Source organism: Podarcis melisellensis (genome assembly GCF_964234715.1).
Source record: "Podarcis melisellensis genome assembly, chromosome: 17".
Classification (NCBI taxonomy): Eukaryota; Metazoa; Chordata; class Lepidosauria; order Squamata; family Lacertidae; genus Podarcis; species Podarcis melisellensis.
In genome coordinates, this window is record NC_138534.1 from 3,323,400 (window position 1) to 3,348,729 (window position 25,330).

Here is a 25,330-nt window from a genome sequence, read left to right on the forward strand (position 1 = left end):
GCCCGTGGGCCGGATCCAGCCCAATCGCCTTCTAAATCCGGCCCGGGGACGGTCCAGGAATCAGCGTGTTTTTACATGAGTAGAATGTGTGCTTTTATTTAAAATGCACCTCTGGGTTATTTGTGGGGCAGAGGAATTCGTTCCTCCCGTCATCTCCCCCCCCATATGGTCCCCAAGGTCTGAGGGACAGTGGACCGGCCCCCTGCTGACCAAGTTGGCTGCCGGCTGCGTTAAGGGGCGCGGAGGTTGGAAGAGAGCGGAGAGATGCTCTGGCGGGAAAGGACTCGAGGCGGGAGATGCGGGAGCGAGGGGGCTGTGCCCGGTGGGGGCCAACGAAGCGGGGCCGAGACCGGGCGAGGCAGCAGGGCGGGCGGCTGGGCCCCGGCGCGCCCAGAGCGACTGGGGCGGGCTCGGAGTCGCCTCCCCTCGCCTCGCCCCCTCCCCGAAGTCATCCATATTTATCAGGCGGCGGCGGCGCGTCCCCCTCCCCTCCCTCTGGTAATCGGAGCGAAGGAGCGAGGCAGAGCAGACGGCGGACCAGCGCGCGCGCTTCTCCGCGGCAGAGAGCGCTGCTCCTCCGGGAGGGGACCCCGGCTGACCCCCAGCCGAGCGGGGCAAGCCGACCTCCCAGCACCGCGCCCCCCCCTCGCCGCCGCCATGCCCCCCGGGGGTTGAATGGGGCGCAGCGAGCGGAGGGCACCCCCAGCCTCCCTGCCCAGGGCTATGCCAGGGTGGTGGGGGGCCGGGAGAGCGAGCGCCCCGCGCCCCCCACCTGTAGGGTCCCCATGAGCTGACCCTCCTCCCGAATTGCGAGCCGCCCCCCCCCGGTGCCGCCCCCTCCCGCGGCCTCGCCATGGGATGTAACATGTGTGTGGTGGAGAAGCCTGAGGAACAATATAGGGTCATGCTGCAGGTAAGGGGGACCTCGCGGGGGGGGGGGAGAAAGGGGGCGGGAAAGGAGAAGAGTTGGGGGGTGACCGGCAGAAGCCCTTCTGGGAGGGGAGGGGAATGGGGTTGGCTGCATATGGGGCAGGGCGGGGGCGATAAGGGGTTGCCTGTGGGGGCGCGTTTGTGGTACTTGTGGGGATAAAAGGGGGGCTGGGGCTCCGGGGGGTTGTCTGGGGACAAGGAAGGCTCGGCAAGGCTGTCGAGAGTTTCCAGGGGTTCCTGGATGGTGGGGCGGGGTGGGGGGACTGTCCTGGACGTGAGAAAGAGCCCTTTGAATGTAAGGGAGGAGAAGGGGTGGGGAATGAGGGGGGGGGCACTGGGGAAAGAGAAGGCGGCCTGGAATTATTGGAGGGGGGGCACATCAGGGGAGGAATCCCTGGTTTTCTGGGGAGGAGGTTCTGTGGCATTGGAGGGGGGTGATGCTGCAGTGGGGGAGGGGAGCAGGTAGGGGGAGGTTGCCTAGCAACTGGTCCTTCTCCAACTCCCCCCCCCATTTTCCCATGCCACACAGTGCCTGAAATAATGGGGAGGGGGCTTGTGCGAAAGAGAAGAAAGAGGAATTGGGAGGAATGGCAAAGGGCCGCTGAGGTGGAAGCAAAGGATGGGGAATGGGACAGGCTCACATGAGGGAGGCATTCATTCACCACCAGCCCCCCCCCATCCATTCATCCATTCATCTCCACTCACTTTCCATCCCTCAGTCCTTGAATGGTTCTGCATCTGCTTAACCCGCCTGCCCTTTCTCTGCCTGTTCAGGTATCTATTTTCAGACTCTCTCCCTTCTTTTTGTCTGCGTCAGCCCCTGTTCATTCATATCTTTCTTTTCTGCTCACTCTCTCCCCCATCTCCCCTCTCTGCCCATTTATATGTTCCATTCCTTCTGGTCTCCCCCTCCCCTCTCCAGATTACAGGTACAAAGGCACCTTCCCACATCTCCAACTTGGTCCTGTCAGATGTCTTGGTTGAGACTCTGGGACTCAGGGCAACAGAGAAAGGCTTGAGGGAGAATGAAGGTGGTGTGTCTAGGCTCAGGAGTAGCCAACATGGTGCCCCCCAGATGCAATCAATCTCTCCCTCTTTCTGTGTGCCTGGGCATCAGTATATTTGCCAGTGTGCATTGTACTGGCTATTGGACATAACTGTAGGTTTACATGTTCTTGTTTGCACAGTAAAGAGACAGTATCTTTTCTTTTTGGCTTGCTTTTTAAATCTCTTCCCTTGGCGTTTATTCATAGACAGGCAGTGTACAAGTGGCAAATAAGCCTGCCATGTGTAGTGAGAGAAATGACCCCAAAGTTATGGTTTATGCTGTATAGGTTCTCATAACATCTTCGCCTACTATCCTGACACCTCCTACTTATATATATAGGCAATGCCATGTATATCTGCATATTCAGTAATACATATATTTACATACACAGAGAAAGCATGCATGTTTGGGTCTTCTAGACAACGGCATAATATTGTAAACGAGTCTTTCAGATATTGCAAATGGGTTGTTGGGAACAGGTGTTTTTTTTTAAGTACCAGATTTCTGGACCAAAGTGGGGAGGGAATTACCAGCTGGCATTTTGATGACAAAGACATCGTGGAGACATTGTGGAGAAAATGCATGCACAAGGAGCCCCCATCCCACACTAAACATCCATCTCTGGAAGCACCCATCCTTTCCTTTGGGCTGTTACTTGAACACTGCAACCAGTAATCTAGCAAAGAGGATCCTGTTGTGTTGACTAAGGAAAATGGGAGGTGACTCCTTTAAAGGTGTTTGCCTTCAAAGTTTCCTCTTCTTTTGAGCCATGTCAAATAAGTGCCTTCTTTTTGCCCTGGCAGTCTTTGTATTTAGTCTACCTGTGTGCAAGGTCTACTTTGAAGGGATGTGTATGTTCTTTCATAATTCCAGTTCAGTTTTTAATAGTGGGAACCAGATTTCCTTCCAATAGGGAAGGTCAGATTAGCTAATGGTCTCATTATAATATTTTAAAGCAGGGATGAGGAACCTCTGGCCCTCCAGATGTTGCTGGACAACATCTTCTGTAATCCCTGATCCCTGGGCATCCTGGCTGGGGCTGATGGAAGTTTAACAATATCTGGAGGACCACAGGTTCCACCCCTCTGTTTTACAGAGAAGGGCCAATATTGTTATGAACTAAGCTTTTGGTTCCAAAACGTACTTATTATCTGACTGAGATAACCGGAAGTAATTCCTTTCTTTGTCTCTTTATAACAAAACTAACTGAGTGTGCATCGCTGTGTAAGAGGAATGGGGAGAGGCTGAGCCTTGTCCCATGAGAGGTTCACAGGGGTTCTTGCTGTTTCCCACCCCATCTAACTTCCTCAGAAGCCCTGTCTTTCAGGCTGAGTTTCCAACAAGTGGAAGGGCAGGGACAGACCTGAAGACCTGAGGCTTCTACTGCTCCTCTGCTTTGCATTGCCTAATCTGTTGGTCACTTTGGAGAATGGCCAGGGGCCATTTATTTACCTACCTATCCTGCCCTTTATCACAAGTGATTCCAATACTAGCTACAATAATCTCTCTCTTGTCCAGTTTAAATGGTTTTGAGTTTTCTTTGGTATGCATGCTAATTCTTCCAAGCTAAGCTGTAAGCATAGTTATTAAAATTTATCAATAGCATTTAAAGATTCATTTTGGAAATGAGGCTCTAGATTAAAATTTCTGCCATTAGGAACCTTTTCAGAAAACCTTTGCTGATTCATATTCTTATGGCTTCACTTACTAGAGTTTGCTTACATATTCAGTCTAGTGCACAGGAAATCAAGGAAGCTCAAAAGTAGAAATGCACTGACTAGACAGATTTTTGCTTATTTAAACAAGCAAATTTTAGAAAGTTGAAGGATTTTTTTGCGGGGGTTGCTCCTGGCTGTGACAAATGTGGGTGATCAGAAATAATAAATAACAAGTTTCATGGAGAGCCAGGTAATGAGTTCTGAAATACAATATTAGCGTTAAATTGTGAATTAATAATGGCTGGTTTTTAAGGGTTGCTTCACACATTCTCGTTTTAATGAAGACACTTTACCTATAGTAGCATATGCCATAGGTAATGGGTCAATTTCTCACAGACATTTAATTTATCACTTATAGATGAAACTTCCAAAGATCACCAAGTAACATGTCCAGGGATATGTCCAAGAACTTCATTGTGAAATATTCTTACGATTATGAGGAATTTCTAATGTCAAGTGACATTTGCCAGTTTTTATAACTTTCCATACTGTGTATGAGTAGACCATTCTTAAAGCTTTACAACTCTATCTTTGCCTTGTGAGGGAAGTGGTTGTTGTTCCTGTTTGACAAATGAGGGACAAAGGCTGTAGGATAGTGAGTAACTTACTCATGGCAAAGACAGATCTGGAACGCAGCTTTTCCAGGTTCACTCTGGGCTCTGACAGCAGGCAAGATGCTTCTTACGCTTTGGAGTCCTGGGATTTGGGAATTGTTCCTGTCAAGTTCATAGGTCATTTGTTCTCAAAGTGCTAAGAGTGATCTGTGGGGCCATTGCAAAGGGGTGTGTTTTGAGTCCCTCCCTGCCTGGGTTGATTCCACAGTGCCTGTTCACCACCTGCTAACAGCAGCATCAAGTGTAAGACTTCACATGCAAGTCTAAGCAATCTCAAACCAAGTATCGCAGCCGTGGAGCTTTCATAGCACCTTGTACACACGGCTTTCTCAGTGGAGCCAATTCACGTAGTTGTCTGAGTCACGAAACATTGAGTAATCAAGTGGCGAGCTGCCAGTGGACATACAAACAGGAGAACTGACTTCTGGTTTCCATCTGCATTCCAGGGGTTGATGAAATAGAATTGTGATCTTCTCAGGCTCCTCCCAATCAATACAGGACATCACAGGAGAACCTGTGGCCTGCCAGGTGTTGTTGGACTCCCATCAGCCCAAGACAACATGACCCATGGCCAGAGATTATGGGAGTTGTAATCTAACAACACCTGGAAGGCTGCTGGTTAGTTAATTCTGATCTTATTGATACTCCCTAGTTATAACCAGTGCTTTTTTCCAATGCCTTTTTTCAGGGGGTTCTCAAGGTTACCGGCATCTCTTGTTGTTGTTGTTGCTGTTGTTGTTAAATGTGTGGCACTTACTGTAACAACTGCATGGTCAGTACTGGCACCTATTTTTTCTAGGAAAAAAGCACTGGTTATAACAGACACGGGGGTGGGAGTGGGCTGTGGATCCATATTTCTCATTGGTTGATGGTGGCTACCTACTGGCCAGCAGGGCTACCCTGTTTTGTCTACTTTTGCTCTATGTTACCTTCCTTGTGCATCTTTAAAGCACACAATGTGATTTTCTTGTGCTTCTTACCCTCAGATCCAGGATGTGTGAGCTTCAGTAGCTTACTTAACTTGGGAGTTTATAGCCACAAGATGATGGCCAGGTAGCTTTACAGCACTGGATTTGGGGTGGTACCAGCGGCCCTGCCGCTCAGGATGCTGAACTGAGAGGGTTAATAATAATAATAATAATAATAATACCAAAATCAAAATCATACGGGTACCTACTGAGAAGAGCCATAAAAAGCAACTGTACCAAAAGGAATTATTGTGAAAATAACTAATTTTGTACAAACTTTGTCCTCACCTGGGGCACCATGTTACCAAAGTCTACCCCTGATGGCTTTTTAAAAAGGAGGCTTTTAAAAACAGGTTATTAGAAGAGAGGCCTAGCAAATGGTTATTAGCTATGATAGCAAAATGTTCGGTCAGTATATTTTTGAATGCCAGGCATCAATGAGCGATGTTGCTTTCACACTCTGCTTTTGAGTTTCTAAGAGGCATTAGCTTAGCTCCATTTGAAGACTCAGATAAGCCTCCTGTCACCATTGTGACTTCAGGAGACTCACTAGGACAACTTTTGTCTAGTATGATGGTTGTCTGTCTCTGGTAAAGGAATTTTTGCAAATACAAGGCTGACTGGTGATGTATTTTCCACAAAGGGCATACATATTGGTACTTGTGGCTTAAGAGTGTCATGGTCTGAGTAGAGGATTTAACTGCTTTATTGAGGATGTCACAGAGAACTTCTCTGAAGTTGTTGCATAAAGAGATGTGATAGAGAAATGCCTGGTGCACGGGTTCTCTGAGAAACTCAGTTGGATGAACACCTCATACAAAAAGACCAAAGACAACAATGAAATCACATGCAAACTAGGTTAGACACAAAAGACCAAGCACACCTGTAGAAATGCATGCAAAGCAGGTGTGATATAAACCTAGTGACATAAATACACTATATGCCTTGTCTAAATTTGAATAGTTACATAATCAGTGCCAGACCCAAAGAGAAATGGACAAAACAGAGCTTAGCTCCTTTTATCAGAAGTCGATGGGATGAAAATAGAACCATGAAAGTGTGTAAACGCTGTTCCTCTTGCAATATTGGCTAAAGTCTTCTGTGTCTCTGTGTGTACACACATACAGACATTGCTCACACCAAATACTTACTTTTCCAGACAGTTCCTTTGCAGACACTTTCTGTATGGACACCCACACACCAAGACCAGACAAAAACAGAGATCTAAATATAACCCACAAACACACACCCCAATAGTAGTTACACATGCAAACAATGCCATATGTCTACAAAGTCACAACTGCTATGATTCCTGAGATTTCATAGGTGCTACTCACATACAGGGTTACATTTCTACACTCCAGAACCAACCACATTTCACACAAAAATAATTAATCGCCTTTTCACCACCACCCCTCGCTTGCACGCTCTCTGCTGCAGTGGGACAAGGCTGCGCATTCTAACGCTGGTCACTAGCCAGAGATTCTTGCAGAAAGGGGACTGGGGGAGCTTTGGTCAGAGCTAGGAGGAATCATAAAATATAAGAAGCGCCCAAGGCTTCAGAGAATACATTAGAGAAAAGGCTCTCCAGGAGGCTTATAGAGTCGGGATCTGGAGGGAGGGGGAGAGGCGGGGAGAGTTGCTGGAAAGGCAGTTTGGGAAAGATGAAGAAGAAAAGAAACACACAAAGGGAAGCTGTGGGAACCATCTGCTGAAGGCCTGAGGCTGGATCTCATTCCAGACCTGCCTGCAGGAATGTGATTAGCATTTGTTATAAATTCCTGCAGGGTCTTCCTGAGGCAGAGAACATCTTCCTCATTCCCACCCACAGCCCCTCCCCAAACCACCAGTCTAGGGTCTTCGTTCCAAGCTTTTAAACATGCAGCCTCATTTCTCCACCTTATAGCCCTTTGGATTCCTCATCATCAGTTTACTGTGCCCGCCCCCCCTTCTCAGTTATTTTCCACTCCGGCCCAAAGCTCTCCCTCTCCAGTTCTGCGGGATGACCCTCCATTTGAAGAGGCAATCCATCTGCTGTCCTGGTGGCTCCCCCCACCCCATATTTCATAGTGGAAGAGGAAATGGGAATTAATGATACCCTTGACTTTGAGGAGAGGGAGTGGGGAGGAGATTTGCTCGGCTTTTGATCCCCTTTCCCCACATTTTCCTTCTCCCCAGCTGCAGATGCCTGTATCAATCACTCTAGTTTCCATGGCAACTGCAGCTGCAGTGATGGAGAAAGAGAGGGAGACGCACACAAGACTGTGCAGCAAAAGGCAACGCAATACACAGAACTGCTCTGCACATTGTATGAGGGCACACACTGTACAATGACGCACCTACAGATGCATCAACCCATGACGCATAATGAAGTGGTGGTTGTGTAGGTTCCCACAATAACTGCAGTCTGTTGAGTTACGTGTTGAGTTACGTGCATTGTGCATACAGGAAACTGGGCGTGTTGTCATGGACCTTTGGCGAGACAAAATGGACCCCAAACTGCCAGGGTTTGGATTAGGTAAGAGTTTGACAGCCAGTATCAGATACTACCTAGTCCGGGGACAACCTGAATGACTTTATTTCCCCTTCAGGTTCCCATCTGGAAAAGAGGAGTGATAAAATGGAGATTAAATAAATGTTTGAATGAGGGGTAGTGGAACATTTCATGATCTTTACGTACTGATACTTGAGAGCATTAGGGATGTCTTGGGTATTTCCTTGTGCTGAGGCAAATCACACAACTGTGCAAGGGTGGTTTTTTTCTTCGGGTCTTTAATTATGTATCAGAAATTCAGCAGGTGAAATATTTCCTAAGCTTTAGAAAGAAATCTTCAGAAATGATACACTGACTGAATTTCCTCTTATCTTGCTGCTGTTAAGAACTTAGGCTCAATTCCAGAAATTTAAAAAGCTGGCAAGTAGATCTCAAAGCATAGGTGATCCACTGTGCCATAGCCTTAGGGTTGCTCATGCTATTGCCACAATTATTCTATGAGCTGAAGTACTTGGGCTTAGCTACATAATCAGCTAACCTGGGATAGCAACCCTCTACTTTGTTTTGGCCTCTAACTTGCTTCTATAATTGGGGGCAAATCAGCAACTGAAGTGAGGTTAAAGGCAAGGATCAAGTCAAGGGCTCTGGAATCTCTTCCACCAGACATGCAAATGCTGAACAGAGTATAGACTTCTCCGCAGACAAAATTTAACTGAGTGGTCCAAGATAGCAGGGATTCAAGTCCAAAATGCACCCTGGCATTCTTTGTCTATGTGTAAACAGAGACTTCTGCCTCAGGGGATAATAATAACCCTGTGACAACCTTTGAAGCAATCTCTGAATGTGTAAGCAAGTCCCTTATCTTATTTTACTGCCACTGCTGTAATGGCTTTTTTACATGATCAGTTATCCTGTGACAACTTCCCCTGAAACAGACTCCAATTTGTTTACATGCTCATGAGGCTGACAGTCAGTAACCCCTGGCAAGATTGGGGCCTGTTGCCTCATCACATGTCCTGGAACAAAGCAGTTGTGTAAACCAGCAGTTTTTCCATATTCCCTCCACCTGGGGGGTGGAATCCTTCCCACCCTCTCGCCTACCCCCTGCAGCACATCAGGGAGAAGAACTGTGTCCCAGTCTGCTCCTGCCTCGATTAGTTTTCTATTTGTAGAGAATTTGTTAGAGGGGAGTCTTTGAAATTTTGGTGTGCCACCCCCCATCTGCGCTTGAAATCATTTACATTGGTACAAGTCATTCTCCCACTTCAGGATTTTGCTACCTTATTCTTACTTTGTACATACTGGCCAGGCTCAGATGGCTTGAAACAAATTCATGGAGGACTGATTGATTTATCTGCAAAGATTTATAGACCGTCTAATCCTAAAACTCTGTAAATGGTGTACACAAGTGCTGTATCAGTGATTGTCCACTGTGATTGCTAAACAGAAGCTCAATGAAAGAGCCGCACCAGTGGTACAAATCTCAGGTTCGGTCCCTGCAAATAGGGCTGGGAATGGCCCTGGAGAGACGCTTCCTGTCAGTGCAGACAATACTGACTGGTCTGACTTGGGATAGGGCAGCTGCCTATGTTTCTGTCCATCTGAATACCAGTTGGTGGCAAACAAAGGAGCAGGTTTTCCCCAAGATGGCCTGCTGTTCGGCTCCAGCTAGGCTTCCAGCCAGATTTTGTGCCAGAATTTCCTTGCCATTTTTTTTATCGCAGCACTTGGCTCTTGGTCCTTACTAGGTTTTAGGCCTGGTTTGGTACCAGAATAGAAAAATGGGTACCTTTAAATGGCCCAAAGTGTTCAGGGAGGAGGTGTGGCAGGACAAAATATGTAATTCCTTAGGTGGGTAAACTCATATTGAGTAGGCAAGTGTCACTCCTGTTACAACAACTCCTGAGGTTGCTTTTGCTGCCACAGACTTACAGGTAGTGTTAGTAACTCAGATATATAATCTAATCGCCAAATGGCACGTTAAACAATGGTTATGGTTGCCACAACAGAATGTTTAGGTGCCATCTTTTTTTACAATGAAATTTATTGTTATTATTTTTATTATTAATTTTGTTTATATACAGCTTTATATTTTAAAGAGAAAAATATCAAAGTGCTTTACAACAAATTAAAATATCAAATAAAGCAATCCAGAATAAAACAAATTCAAGCTTCAAGGAAGATATTTCAGATCCTTCTCTAAGAGACGTTTTGCTTTCCCCATATTTATTTACCTACCTAATTTATATAGCTGCCCCATAGCAGAAATACCCTAGGAAGCCAGTTTGGAGTAGTGGTTAGAGTGTCAGACCAGGACCTGGGAGATGAGGGTTCAAATCCCCAGTCAGTCATGAAGCTCACTGGGTGACCTTGGGCACGTCACAGCCTCTGAACCTTCCTCACAGGGTCGTTGTAGGGATTAACCAAGGTGGGGGGGTGAACCATGTACTCCTTGGAGAAAAAGGTCAGATATAACTGCAATAAATATGCTCTTCCGCTTATCTGCTTAAGAAAGCTGGAGAGGCCAGTCAGGTGGAGATGTCAGATCTCCACATGGTCACAATTGGACCTCTGCCAGTAGCAAAGCACACCTGGCGCCTGGGGGATTTCTGGCACTGCTTACAGGGCTATCCCTCTGGAACCCCTGAGGTTAGTGATGACAGAGGAACCTTGCCAGAAGAGAAGTTGGCAGTCCTAGACATGAGTAGTAGGTCTGTCATATTTTCTGGAAGCCCCCGTGCCCTTAACAGCTGCATGGTAGACAACAATTATTCAAGTTTAAAACTGGCCATTGTCTGGCATGAGAAGAGTGTGGCTTGGATCACTGAATGATTGAGTAGGCAAACAAAATAGTTGTCGTTGTTTTAAGTATAGGATTTGGAGTGTGCAATTTGTATCACAGGGAAAAGAGGTGTGTTGATGGAGTTCTAATTGAACCCTTTCCCTGCAAGATTTTTATGTGCAAAAAAATGGTGTTTATTTATTTTGCTGAAAGAGTATTCACTCAGATGAGTCCCCAGCTGCGGTCATAAGTGGTTGTGGTGTAACTCACACAGATTTTCCATTTCAGTGAGAACTAAGCCTACCTCAGAGGGTTGTGGTGTCGGGACAAAATGATAGTAATTATGCATAGGAAACAAAATCCTGATAGACAACCAACGTATATTTTACGTGAATGAGAGGTCACTGGTCACCAATGGCTTCAAGTTACAAGAAAGGAGATGCCGACTAAACACCAGCAGTTTGGCAGTGAAGCAGACTCCCTCAGGAGGTTGTGGACTCTCCTCCATTGGGGATTTTTAAGCAGAGGTTGGGTGGCCATCTGTCAGGGATGCTTTGGTTGAAATTTCTGCATTGCAGGGGGTTGGACTAGATGACCCTCAGGGTCCCTTCCAGCTCCATGATTCTATGAAATGGGTGTGTGTCTCAAACTGCATGATATCTCTCTCTCTCTCTCTCTCTCTCTCTCTCTCTCTCTCTCTCTCTCTGTGTGTGTGTGAGAGAGAGAGAGAGAGAGAGTTTTCAAGCACCCCCAGTGCACTGCACTACTTTGTAACGCTCAGTTTGAAAACTGAAATTATATTGTAGAATAATGAGTTATAAAGGCCACAAGGCATTTCTCTTTTATCCTTATATTTATAATAATTAAAGTACTTGTTGCTGGAATCTCTTTATCACAGCATGTTTGCAGTAAGTCCCTTGACATTCTACTTGTTTTCCCCCACTAGCTGAATGGCTGGACCACCAATAATTTGCCATGTTGAAAGGTGGCAATGCCACTGTCAGCTGGGAGAAGGGAACTCATGTTTGTGCCGTTCCTACCATTAGAAGGAAGCAGGTGCCCTTGGCAACAGAAATTTGGGTATATATGCAGGGCAGCAATGTCAGGTGGACCTGCCATTCTCTTCTGTCGGAGGATGGAGCTGTGTCTGAGCGCCAGCCATGTAGCCTGTCCGTCACCCCCTCAGTTATATGCAGCGGAGGATGCCCTTCTGTTTCCACTTTTGAAGCAGGTTTCCACCGTTGGCTTCTGTGGGTTGAATGGAGATGTGCTCCCTGGTCTTCAAGCAGCAAAATGTCTTGGGCAAACCTGGTCTGAATGGGTTTGTGAAAGACTGAAACTGCTTAGAAGGAGGAGGAGAATCGGCTCTAAGCAAGCATTGCCCAGATGGGATGTGGGGAGATGTGGAGGCCTTCCCTGCAGGAGGGATTGTTTGTTACAGCGTGGTCAGCTGTGGAGGAGTGAGCTGCAGGTTACACATGGCAGATAGGATGGTGCGGGTACTTTTTGAATGCTCAGATTTCTTGAAGAAAAGGCAGCGAGCCAAAACCTTGAGCAGATGCAGACCCCAGCATGAGTGCATCTCTTACACATCCCTCAGGAGGGAAGGGAACCACTCCAGGAATAATCTTATCTGAGGGGGCGGGTTGGAGTTCTCAGTGGACTGGTGAAAAGAAGCACCAGACTTTGGACCTACAAGGCTCTATCGGTCTGTCTGTCTGTCTGTTTCCTCCTTTCCTCTATAGGTCAATGGTCGGGAGTTGTCCCGTCTCTCACAGGAGCAAACCCTCGAAGCCCTGCGGTGCTCCAAAGAGCCTCTGGTCATCCAGGTGTTGCGGCGCAGCCCCCGCAGCCGGGGTGGTGCCAGTGAAGGAGCTGCCCCCCAGGGGGACCCCACAACGTTGGTGGACAGTGGAACTCAGACAGACATCACCTTTGAACACCTACTGGGGCTAGGCAGGATGCACCCCCCAAGCCCCCCAGCTGTGACTTTGGAACCTTATGGGTTGCCTGATCTGTGAGTGCTCCCCCAAGCAAAACCTTCCCCATTGCATTCGCTCTCCATGCCCTTCCATCAGTTATAGCCCCATGGTCCCTTCCTACTACTCTGTCCTTTTAGAGTTGCCAGTTTTTAAACTAGTCTCTGTAGTTGTGTATTTTAAAGCAGCTCAATATGCAGAACTTAGCAGCACTGAGATAAACTCAGCTCTGTCCTCTCCTCCATGTTTTTCAACATCTATATGAAGCTGCTGGAAGAGATCATCAGGGGGTTTGGGCCAGGTGTTCACCAGTATGTGGATGACACTCAGCTCTTGCTAACTTCTAAATTGGAACCAGTGAAAGCAGTGAATGTCCTGTATGAGTGTCTGGAGGCAGTTGAACGATGGATGGCAGCTAACAGATTGAGGTTGAATCCTGACAAAGAGAAGTACTGTTTTGGGGGGACAGGTGGTGGGCAGGTGTGTAGGACTCCCTGGTCCTGAATGGGATAACTGTGCCCCTGAAGGGCCAGGTGTGCAGCCTGGGAGATTTTTTGGACTCACAGCTGTCCATGGAGGTGCAGGTCCATTCTGTGTCCAGGGCAGCTGCTTACCAGCTCCGTACGGTACGCAGGCTGAGACCCTACCTGCCCGCAGACTGTCTTGACAGAGTGGTACATGCCCTGGTTCTTCCCCACTTGGACTACTGCAATGCGTTCTACATGGGACTACCTTTGAAGGTGACTCAGAAACTACAACTAATCAGAATGCAGCAGCAAGACTGGTGACTGGAAGTGGCCACCGGGACCATATAACACTAGTCCTAAATGATCTGCACTGGCTCCCAGTATGTTACTGAGCACAATTCAAAGTGTTGGTGCTGACCTTTAAAGCCCTAAATGGCCTTGGCCCTGTATACCTGAAGGAGCATCTCCACCCCCATAGTTCAGCCTGGACACTGAGGTCCTCCTCCGAGGGTCTTCTGCTGGTTCCCTCACTGCAAGAAGTTACAGCAAACCAGTCACAAGGCCTTCTCAGTAGTGGTGCCCTCCCTGTGGAACGCCCTCCCTTCAGATGTCAAGGAGATACATAACTTTTAGAAGACATCTGAAGGCAGCCCTGTATTGGGAAGTTTTTAATGTTTGATATTTTACTATGTTTTATATATGCTGTAAGCAGCCTAGAGTGCCTGGGAAAACCCAGCTAGATGGGTGGGGTATTAACAACAACAACAACACCTGAACGCCTTTAAATGTCTTCACAAGGGCAGGCCAGTCTGTTTTCCTTATCAGCTGGCAACCCTGTTCACTCTCATATGATGAGCCTGTTTTCCCAGCATCAGGGCCGTGTAGCTGTCCCAGCTGCTCTTGGCTTCTTGAGTTCACTTTTCCTATATTGTGCAGCCTGGCTAACAAACACATGCATGTACAAATGAAATTCCCTCACCTCTGAGTTAACCACGGCCACCAAACCTCGTGTTTCAAGGTCCCAGGATCAGGTTTTCACATCTAATTTGCATGTGCTGAATGTTCATGTGCAGACATTGCTCTGGGAGTTTTCTAAGGGTAACGGTGGTCCTGAGTGGCAAATGGATGCTTCACCTAACTGCTTTATGCCTTTCCTTCTTCACAGTCCCTCAATTGGGCATGAATATTATGACCCTGTGGAATTCATGGAAGGAGGTGCCCCAGAGACTGAGCGGGCAGAGGAGCTGGAATATGAGGTGAGAATGTGATGAAGCTGAAAGAGGCAGTCTCTGGGTTTATATCCACAGATCAGGAAGCAGGGCCTGGCCCCCTGCCAATTAGGCAGAGCGAGGCAAACCATGTGAAGTGGCCCATTCTGGGTACCATTAAATGGCAGCACATTGCTCAGTTATTTAATGCGGTGCTGTGTTTCTACAAGACATTTAGTCTCAGGCTGTCTGCACAGAGCTGCAAGGTTGGGCATTGGCAAGGTTGCCAAGGCTGGCAAAGAGCCTGCCACCCTAGAGACTGCCATTCTCAACTTTGCATAGAACTTTGCATACATAGAAGAAGTTTTAGCTGGCAAATCTCACTTCTTCCAGGCTAACCCCAAAGTTGCCTCGCGCAAGGGTCCCCCAAATCCCAGAGCAGGTATATTTCACAACATATAGCCTTCCAGTGAGGAGACTGGTGGCACTGTGGAAAACACTGAGGTGGCCTGTGCTCTGCTTGTTTGCTTCTCAGTGCTTCATATCTCCAGTGAGCCCTGTTTCATCCCTCTTAGGTCAGGTCCACATGAGCATTTGCTTCCATTTAATAACCACTTGCTGCGAGTTCAGTCCTATGTTGCCGAGAGGCAGCTTGGAGTGAGGAAAGAGCTGAAGTATGGTCTCCTGAGTCCCACCAGGATTATAACCAAAAGGGGACCAGTGACAAACAACAGGGGGCCTCAGCATACTCAGGAGAATCTGAAAATTTGTTAAAAGTACAAAGAAGTTTTAAAAATCAATTCTAAGGGGGCAATTCCACAGCCCAAAGAGGACTGTGCATGCTCAGTAAGCACAATAATAACTGGAAAAGAAAAACAGAATCGGGGAGGAAATGGAATGCCCTGCTTGGGGGAAATGGCTGATTGGAACCCTGAACAGAAGCACTCCTGCTCTGGAGGAAGAAGACACTGCAACAGTTTGTCACCAGCCCCCCTTGTTCTCCTTATCCTTAAGGGTTTTGCTCATATAGGGGCTGCACCCACACTCTTCCTGGAATAAGCTTGATCTATGATGGGCATCGTTCACACATTCATTGTTGACATTAATGATGAACACGCAGGTGTGAACTGATCCTAAGGTGGTTACAGATGGTTCCACTTTGAGTGTCGCTCAACTACCAAGCAGTATATACATTTAAATAATGGTAACAATGACCCCTGTAGAAGATCTTGGCACCTTTGACTGCAAACCTAGGAAAGGATGGGAAAGTTAAGTAGGGCCGATTCAGAGAGACTAAAGGGACAGTTTAGCTATGGTTTTCTACCTGGGCTGACTGAATGAAGCATTAAAATGTACTTGAGAAGGTCTGTGAAAACGAACCTTCTTCTCCTGCCTTGGCTCAGGGCTTGCAACCGTGTGTGACTTTGCCTGGTGCTTTCTCTATCCCACAGGAGGTGGAGCTGTACAAATCCAGTCACCGGGACAAGCTGGGCCTGATGGTTTGTTACCGAACTGATGATGAGGACGATGTAGGCATCTACGTTGGAGAGGTGGGGGAGGGGGCAACTCTTGGTGGGGTGCGATGTGTGGCCTGGGGAGGCAGAGGCAGGCAAGTGGCGGGAGGAAGCTGCTGTCAAGCATTATGAAGCTGTGGAGAGTAAGGAGCTCCAGGTTTCATTGCTGCTGCCGCAGCAGGAGCAAACAATAAGTGTCTATGAGAGAGGGAGGGAGGGAGATTTCTTTGGGATTGGGTTGAACCAAGGATGGGGAACCTTGTTCACAATAAACCTTGTTTATTGGCCGTGCTGGCTGGAACTGATGGGAGTTGGAGTCTGGAGGGCCACAGGTTGAACTCTGTCTCTCCACCTGCTGCAGTCTGGGTGCTGCTCAGGGTCCCCGTGCATCAGCTTTACATTTTACCGTATTTTTCGCTCTATAAGACGCACCAGACCATAAGACGCACCTAGTTTTTGGAGGAGGAAAATAAGGGGGGAAAAATTCTGAATCCCTGAAGCCAGAACAGCAAGAGAGATCTGGCTTCTGGGATAGCCTCTTGCTGTTCTGGCTACTGGGATAGCTGCTCACAGCCTCTCCCAGGCAGCGGGATGAAGGCTCCCCCTGCCCAGGAGAGGCTGTGCAAGGATCCCGCTTGCTGTTCTGGCTTCTGGTTTAGCCGCGCGCAGCCTCTCCCGGGCAACGGGAGGAAGGCTCCCCCAAGAGCCGCACTCCCTTTAAAGAGCGCGCGGAGCGTGTGTGCAGCTCTTAGGGGCTTTTCCCTGAGGAAAAGCCCCCAAGAGCCACACACACACTCCACGCGGCTCTTTAAAGGGAGCGCTGAGCAGAGCCTTCCGCCTGCATTTGCTCCATAAGATGCACACACATTTCCCCTTACTTTTTAGGAGGGGGAAAGTGCGTCTTATAGAGCAAAAAATACGGTAACAGCCATGCATGTTCATTGCATTCATACAATCAGCATTGCCTCTACTTTGCCCCCAAAGTCAAGATTCCAGGAGCATGCTTTTGAATATAACCAGGAGTGCTACCACGCCACCACATAGTATGATCTTAAATTACTACAAACCACTGGCCCTAGTAAGTGTGGTGTTAGCTGCATATGCCCAAGGAACATTAGGGGCTACTGTGTGGGGAGTATCCCAGGGGGCATCTTTGGTACTCTGGGCTCAAAACACAGCTGAATTTATAGCTATTGTGAAAAGAGTTGGAGGCAGGGAAAACAGAATGCACCAAGTTATCACCACAGAAAGCCAAAGGTAGACTTTGCCATCTGGAGAACCCTGCTTAGATGAAGATGTCAACTTAAGACATTTTCATCAACTGCTCCCTAAAGCTATCTGTGCATCCTGGCAAGGAGCTCTTCAGTAATTAATGGAACTGTTTCTCCTATCTGTTGGTGCAGTTGTGAATAATTTTTTTAGGCAGGCAAGGAATTTGCAAGACACTTGACTCTAAATCGTTTAGGTATTGCATTTTTATTCTAGCGCCCATCCATCCCTCTACCCTCTGTTTACCCTCACAACAATCCTAGCTGTTGATTGGGCTGAGAGAGGGTATGACTGGCTCAAGACCACCCAATGAGTGTCGTGGAACACTGAGGGATTTGAACAAGTGTATCCTTGCTATACTAGTGTGCAGCTAGCAAGGCAGCCCTTTAGAAAAGAGCAACTTCTGGAGATCAACTAGCATTAGATGGAGAGTTAATTTCCATACTGTTCCATATCCTATGCTGCATTGCCTAGTGCTGTGGTACACACTCAGGAGAAACAGGCCTTATGCACGTACTTCTTCCAGGTCTTAAGATCATAGAATCATAGAATCATAGAGTTGGAAGAGACCACAAGGGCCATCGAGTCCAACCCCCTGCCAAGCAGGAAACACCATCAGAGTACTCCTGACATATGGTTGTCAAGCCTCTGCTTAAAGACCTCCAAAGAAGGAGACTCCACCACACTCCTTGCCAGCAAATTCCACTGTCGAAGATGTAAGAGAGCAAAGCAGAATCAAGTTCAAGCTCGCGTCTAAGGGAAGGGATTTTAGGTCTGGTGTGTGCTATAGTTATGATGATGGACAGGGGTCCTGGGTTCCCTGTTCAGCATTCAAAGATTAGTAGGTTCTTAGCAGGCTGGAAGAGAAACTAGGAAGCAGCATACTTAAGTTCACCTCCTGACGCTCATTTAATTTTTCTTACGCCAGGTAAATCCTAACAGCATTGCTGCCAAGGATGGGCGAATCCGGGAAGGCGATCGCATAATCCAGGTGAATCCTGTGGGCGACTGTGGTGGGTGTTAAGAAGGATAATTTAATGCACAAATTTAAACTTGCCCTTCTATACATTTCCTCCAATCCTAGATAAATGGCATGGAGGTACAAAACCGGGAGGAGGCTGTAGCAATTCTCACCCAGGAGGAGCGGACAAATATTTCTCTGCTGCTGGCTAGGCCTGAGACTGAGGTGAGAGGTCTTTAGATGCATGACAAAGCAGAAGGTGAATGGAGTAGGGCCAAAGCTCAGTAGCAGAGCACAAGGCTTGCATGCAGAAGGCACCACGTTCAATCTCTGGCATGTTCAGGTAGGGCAAGGAGAGACTGGGGCAAGTTATCTGAGTCTGTGTAAGGCAACCTCCTCTGGTCCCAGAGTCAGAGGATGGGAGATAGGCTGCTGGATCAAACCTCAGCTGTTGAAACCTGTCACGTAAGAAAGAAACTTGCAGCTGTTTAATGTGTTTCAGGGAACAGGTGCATTTGAGTGTCTCTTTGCTTGCTTGTTAGGGACGCAGGTGGCGCTGTGGGTTAAAGCCTCAGCGCCTAGGACTTGCCAATCGAAAGGTCGGCGGTTCGAATCCCTGCTGCGGGGTGCGCTCCCGCTGCTCGGTCCCAGCGCCTGCCAACCTAGCAGTTTGAAAGCACCTCCGGGTGCAAGTAGATAAATAGGGACCGCTTACCAGCGGGAAGGTAAACGGCGTTTCCGTGTGCGGCTCTGGCTCGCCAGAGCAGCGATGTCACGCTGGCCACGTGACCCGGAAGTGTCTTCGGACAGCGCTGGCCCCTGGCCTCTTAAGTGAGATGGGCGCACAACCCCAGAGTCTGTCAAGACTGGCCCGTACGGGCAGGGGTACCTTTACCTTTTACCTTTTTGCTTGCTTGTTATGGAGCTGCATGGAAGTAGGCTGTCTCCTGCCAATGTCCCTTGCAGTCCGGGGGGTGGAGAGAGAGGCTCAAAGGGACTGGCATATTTATTGTTTGCCTTGTCTGACGCTGAGAAGGAGTGTGAGCTGCTGGTGAGCTTTGCCTACTCTTATTTAGGGGTGCTTGTGAAATCCTCCCTATCTGAATTTCTCACTCTTGATTTTAAAATTCTGAATAGGCTGCCCTTGTTTCCAGAGCAGAAGTGATGCATTAGCAACCCATTCTTCTCCTTTTAACACACACACACACACACACACACACACACACACACACACACACACTCTATATCTGGACTTGGGTCATATGCCTGTATGTCCACAATTGGCTGCAGTTTTAGTTGCTTTCTCCCTTTTACAACTGCACATTGGGTTTAAATAACAGCAAGAAATAATACTTGTGCAATCAAATCAGGATTCATTTCATGAGAGCCAGTGTGGTGTAGTGGTTAAGAGCGGTAGTCACATAATCTGGGGAACTGGGTTCGCGTCTTCGCTCCTCCACATGCAGCTGCTGGGTGACCTTGGGCCAGTCACACTTCTTTGAAGTCTCTCAGCCCCACTCACCCCACAGAGTGTTTGTTGTGGGGGAGGAAGGGAAAGGAGATTGTTAGCCGCTTTGAGACTCCTGAAGGGGAGTGAAAGGCGGGATATCAAATCCAAACTCTTCTTCTTCTTCTGTACTGATTTATATTAATAGTGTATTTAGGTGCTGGTCCATGTTGGCAATTTTGTGGAGATATGCATTGAAAACTCTGGCAAACTGATCATGTGCCAATTCCAAATATAATTTTATAATTTTTAAAAAATTAAAGCAGAAAGCAAGTAGGCAGAGCCAGACTAAGGACAGAGGCAACCCAGGTAATAATATTGGAATATATATATTGGGAGCTGCTGCTCTCCTCTAGCAGGCAAAAGTGGATGGCTACAGAATAATCAAGCCATGTCTGATTTCAAACAGCCGGTGCTTCGGCTGTCAGCCAGGACAGGGATGGATTGACATTTATGCAGCAGCAGCAGCTCCTCCTCAGCAGGTCCGTTTCCATAAGCCCCCCAAGCCCCTGCCCTGGTGAAAGAAGGTGGGCTCCCTTTATATCTCATTTAGTTTGTATTACTCAAGCCTATATTTAAAACTTCAAACTGAGGATGGAGCAACATGTTGCAAGGCAAACACGTAGGATCCGGAACCTTGTTTGTTAGCCTTGTGAATTAGTGGGTGAAGGATAGTTTCAGCGGCCACTCTTTCCCCCTGCCCATTCCCCCCCCCCAGGCATTTTGGGTGGTATCCAGCTGCCATGTCCCATCAGGGCAAGGATTTCTGCACCCCTCCCAAAATCTGTTCCAAAGGGTTGGGGGAACTCCTAGAACAGATTTTGGGGGGCTTGAGGGAAGAAGGGGATCATTTCCCACAGTGCAAGCAGAAATCCTTGTGCCGATGGAATGAGACACTTGCCATTACATTTAATTCCACCCTTCATTTATCCTTCATTTATATTTTTATCCAGTCTTTCCACCAGGGATGGACTTTGGTTATCTTTGGTGTTATGGCACCGTGAATTTGGCAGTCCCAGATCACTCTTCTCAGTTAGGGAACTTCTTAATTTATACGATCTGAAGAAAAAACAGAGTATATCTTCTCAATTTTGTGTCCCCTTGGCTCAGCGCCCTGTGGGATGGAAGCGCCCGCACCGCCCTAAATCTGGTCTTGCTTCCACCAAGGAGCTCACAGCAAGATATGCATATGGCTCTCCCCCCCCACACACCTCCATTTTGCAATTGCAACAACTCTGGGTGGTAGGTTAGGCTGAGAGCCAGGGGCTGGCCCAAGGATTTGAATGTGGATCTCATTGATTCCAGAGTTACCCAAAAAGCACACGCTTTGTAAAACGCATTTGATTTCACTCCCTTACTGACATATTGCACTTGTTTTGGAAAGAAAAAGTTCATAGCATGTGAATTTGATGCAAGGACACTTGGTTGGGGCTCATTGAAGCCGGGCCAGGGATAGGGAACCTGGGGTCCTCCATAGGTTGCTGGCCTACATCTCCCATCATCCCTCACCATTGGCCCTGCTGGCTGGGGCTGATGGGTGTTCAACAACATCTGGAGGGCAACCAGGTCTCCAGCCCTGGGCGAGGCAGTGGAATTCCCAGCCATGTTCACTGTTGTTCTCTTCACCCTTCCAGTTGTCCAAGCGTTGGAAGGACAGTGACCGTGAGGATTTCCTGGATGACTTCGGCTCTGAACACGAAGCCGGAACAAAGCCCCGGCGGCTCCTTTCTCCACCAGACCAGCAGGTGTGTGGTCTAGAAGGGGAAGTTGTGGGTAGTCAGCAGTTTGCTCTGAAAAGCAGTTGGGGTGGAGAACCAAGAGTTCTCTCCTGGGCAACTTTCTGGGGACCAGAGACAAAGCAGATGGAGCAACGGATGAGACTTTCATCTTTGTAGAGAAGGCTAAACTCCAAACCCATGAAAGCCAGAGGTTTCTATACATCCCCCACAAAACTCCCCAACCTCCATCCAGGCAGGCAAGAGGCATCATCACCCCTCAAAGAGATTTTCCAGCCTGGAAAAGGCACTAAAGGAGGTTTCAGAGCAGGGCCAGAGAGGAGGGCATCCCAGGGAGAGGGGTGTGGCCTGAGGAGCATCCCAAGGGGAGAATAGAGAGGAGGCCTGGGGACCAGATTTAGCTTCTAAGCATTCAGTTCCCCTCCCCCACACTAGGATATTGTATGTGTTGCAGGATTTTGAGACACAAGAAGCAGCAAAGGGTTAACTCTGGGGTACATTGTATTACCTGATAGGGAGTGACTTAGGGTGGGATCATGTACAGATAGAATGTATAGAAAAGAAATCCATCATGTGCATTAAAGGATAAGCTCACTTTCAACCGATGGGGAAGCTGCTCTAGGCAGAGTCAGACCTTTGGTCCACCTAGTTCACGATTGTGAGGGGGAAGCTGCCCGTCAGACGCAAAGCACACCATATCCCATGGAGCTACAGCCCTGACTACTGCAAATCCCAGCTGACTCAACCTGGAATGGTCATGGGGGTGCTTAGATTGGCTGCCAAACTTTCATTTCAAAGGTTTGCAATATGGCGCGACGCCTTTGCTTCCACTTGGCAGGAAGGTAGAAGCCTGTACTTTCATTTGGTTTGGTAGTCTCCCTGCTCCTGTCTCTGAGCAGCAACAGATCTCTCAGTTTCATAGAATCATAGAGTTGGAAGAGACCACAAGGGCCATCGAGTCCAACTCCCTGCCAAGCAGGAAACACCATCAGAGCACTCCTGACATATGGTTGTCAAGCCTCTGCTTAAAGACCTCCAAAGATGGAGACTCCACCACACTCCTTGCCAGCAAATTCCACTGTCAAACAGCTCTTACTGTTAGGAAGTTCTTCCTAATGTTTAGGTGGAATCTTCTTTCTTGTAGTTTGGATCCATTGCTCCGTGTCCGCTTCTCTGGAGCAGCAGAAAACAACCTTTCTCCCTCCTCTATGTGACATCCTTTTATATATTTGAACATGGCTATCATATCACCCCTTAACCTCCTCTTCTCCAGGCTAAACATGCCCAGCTCCCTTAGCCGTTCCTCCTAAGGCATCGTTTCCAGGCCTTTGACCATTTTGGTGGCCCTCCTCTGGACACGTTCCAGTTTGTCAGTGTCCTTCTTGAACTGTGGTGCCCAGAACTGGACACAGTACTCCAGGTGAGGTCTGACCAGAGCAGAATACAGTGGCACTATTACTTCCCTTGATCTAGATGCTATACTCCTATTGATGCAGCCCAGAATTGCATTGGCTTTTTTAGCTGTTTATTATTATTAGCTGTTTTTTTTAGTTTATTATGCACTTGAGTTACTCGCTTCCATTTCTCTATGTCTCAGCTTACGCATTACTGCATAGGTCAAGATCTACCTGCATGTGGCTGGATGAACCGCAGTAGTCTAGCAACAATTTCTAACTCCAGGTTGTTTAGCAATGACTTCAATGAAAGGCTGCCCTGTCCCTGACTCACAGACACTTGATTAGGTTAGGATCCCTGCTGTGTTGCAACTTATACAGTGGCCACCCCAGTGTATAATAGGGTGTATTAGAGTGCAGGAGGGAATGGGTTTCACACACATACCCCTCAGGCAGCATTTCGTCCTTGCACCTGTAGAAGCTTCCTTGCCAATCAGGGGTCTGTCTATGAGTCACACAAAGGTGTCATGTAGGAAATTGTGAGCCAGAAGCCTGGCATAAGGTGGTGTTCATGCTTTTTTCTCTGAATGGTCCCCTCTCCTTCCTTCTCCATAGAATGAACCCTTACAAGAAAAGCCACCTGGAGACCCGGCCACTCCTCTGACCAACAGCCAGGAGCTGGACAGTGGTGTTGGCCGCACTGATGAAAGCACTCGCAACGAGGAGAGCTCTGAACATGACCTCCTGGGAGACGAAGCACCTAGTGCTGCCAACACCCCGGGAACCCTGCGCAAATTTGGGCCTAGCCTGCAGCCCCGTGACTTCCACTACAGCATGGACTCTCTGCTGGCAGGGGAGCCACCTAGCGCCGTGGGCACCGACATGATGCCGGGGCTTACTGACGAAGAGTACGAGCGCTACCGCGAGCTGCTGGAGCTAAAGTGCCACCTGGAGAACGGCAACGAGCCGGGCCTGGTGAGCGCTGCGCTGGACGTCAACCGCAACGAGGTGGCCCTCCTGGAGGAGGAGCTCCGCCACCTGGAGTTCAAGTGCCGCAACATCCTGCGAGCCCAGAAGATGCAGCAGCTGCGCGAGCGCTGCATGAAGGCCTGGCTGCTGGAGGAGGAAGGGCTGTATACCTTGGAAGGTGAACCGAAGAAACACGAGTTGTCCGACATCACTGAGCTGCCAGAACGTTCCGATAAGGACAGCACCAGTGCCTACAACACCGGGGAGAGTTGCCGAAGCACCCCCTTGCTGGAGAGCCCCCTGCGCCGCCTGGCAGAGCCCCCCAACCTCAACCGGACTGCCCCGCCTTCGCCGCCCCAGCCCAAATTCCGGCGTGAAGAGCGGGTGCGGCGCAGCCCCAAGGCAGGCGGGGAAGGCAGCCCGTACTTGGGGCGGCGGCAGCGGGAGGAGCCGCCCGCTCCTATCAGCCCAATGAGCTTAGCCAGCATATGCAAGGACTCTCTAGGGGGCAAAGGAGAGCCCCGCATGGAGTGGAAAGTGAAGGTGCGCAGCGATGGCACGCGCTACGTGGCCAAGAGGCCAGTGAGGGACCGGCTGCTCAAAGCCAGGGCCATGAAGATCCGCGAGGAGCGCAGCGGCATGACGACGGACGACGACGCCGTCAGCGAGATGAAGATGGGGCGGTACTGGAGCAAGGAGGAGCGGAAGCAGCACCTGATCCGCGCCCGGGAGCAGCGGAAGCGCCGCGAGTTCATGATGCAGAGCCGGCTGGACTGCTTGAGGGAGCGAGAAGGCAGCGAAGCCCGGGGAGTGTCTGGCGAGGTCAACATCTTGGCCCTGAGTCACCGCAAAACCATGAAGAAACGGAGCCGGCGCATCCTGGACAACTGGATAACCATCCAGGAGATGCTGGCGCATGGCACTCGCTCAGCAGACGGGCGCAGGGTTTACAACCCACTGCTGTCTGTCACCACGGTTTGAGCACATTGGGAGGAGCAACAGAAGGAGTTGCGGTGATGTTCTCCTTCCCTCCGGCTTTGCTGGAGAAAGATGACTAGATGGGCCAATCCTTTGTTATCAGGAAGCTTGCTCTTTGAACACACCAAGGAATCGTTCGCCGTTTGCTGCCGGAGCTCCGTTGGGCTCTTTGAACCAAATTTCGAGGGGACAGGAAGCCCAGAGTCCCTTGCAGCCTTAAGAACCAGAGGGCAAGAGGGGCCACAGCCCCAATCCTGCATCCACCAGGAGCTTGCTGCGGAGAGGTCTGTCCCCATCCCGACGCACAGATTACCTGTATTGAAGGTGATTGTGCAGGGAAGCTCACTCACCTGACCCTTACTGAGAGCTTTTGCCAGCTTATCCCCAGCACATCACATTCGGAAGCACAAGGATTCAGCTGTGTTCCTCTCTGTGCAGTACGCGGAGCACAAGGAAAGTGAGGAGGCTCACCCTGTCCGTATTGGCCGAGGCCAATGAAGGCACTCCTCCCCCCCTCCCCTTGGGATATTGTGACATCTTTCTTTCCTCTTTTTCTTTCTCTCTCTCTTTCCTCTTTTGTGGTCGTGGATCTCAATTCCTTTTTCATTTCTCTATTTAAATGGAAGCTTGGGCCCTGGCGGCTCATCCCACAAGCAACTGACAGTCCTCTTCCTGCATTTTCTGTCACCTGCTTACCCCGCCCCACCTGCCCCACGGAGAGGGGCTCTAGCTTAGTGGGGGGAGGGGGAGAGACTGTGGAGCAGAGAGCTTGTGGTAAAACCCTGTATCCAAGG

At 48.8% G+C, this 25,330-nt stretch overlaps 1 protein-coding gene and 1 long non-coding RNA gene across 3 annotated transcripts; one reads left to right on the top strand and one right to left on the bottom strand.

Annotated features, from left to right (window-relative positions):
• The first annotated feature begins 457 nt into the window (after positions 1-457).
• On the top strand, positions 458-24,934 carry PDZD4 (PDZ domain containing 4). 2 transcript variants are annotated; one of them, XM_081894145.1, is made up of 8 exons: positions 458-913; positions 12,300-12,571; positions 14,166-14,256; positions 15,660-15,737; positions 17,920-17,982; positions 18,076-18,177; positions 21,094-21,204; positions 23,205-24,934. In XM_081894145.1, the coding sequence occupies exons 1-8, from the start codon at positions 854-856 to the stop codon at positions 24,537-24,539; spliced, it is 2,112 nt and encodes a 703-aa protein (XP_081750271.1). In that variant the 5' UTR covers positions 458-853; the 3' UTR covers positions 24,540-24,934. The 2 variants fall into 2 exon arrangements, with proteins under 2 accessions (XP_081750271.1, XP_081750270.1); XM_081894144.1 differs by having other exon boundaries at positions 461-913; positions 15,660-15,758.
• Positions 18,184-19,325, bottom strand: LOC309360398. Its single transcript, XR_014164100.1, has 3 exons — positions 19,177-19,325; positions 18,855-19,140; positions 18,184-18,475 (listed from the first exon to the last, which is right to left on the bottom strand). It is a non-coding gene; the product is annotated as an uncharacterized lncRNA (long non-coding RNA).
• Positions 24,935-25,330: the final 396 nt, after the last annotated feature.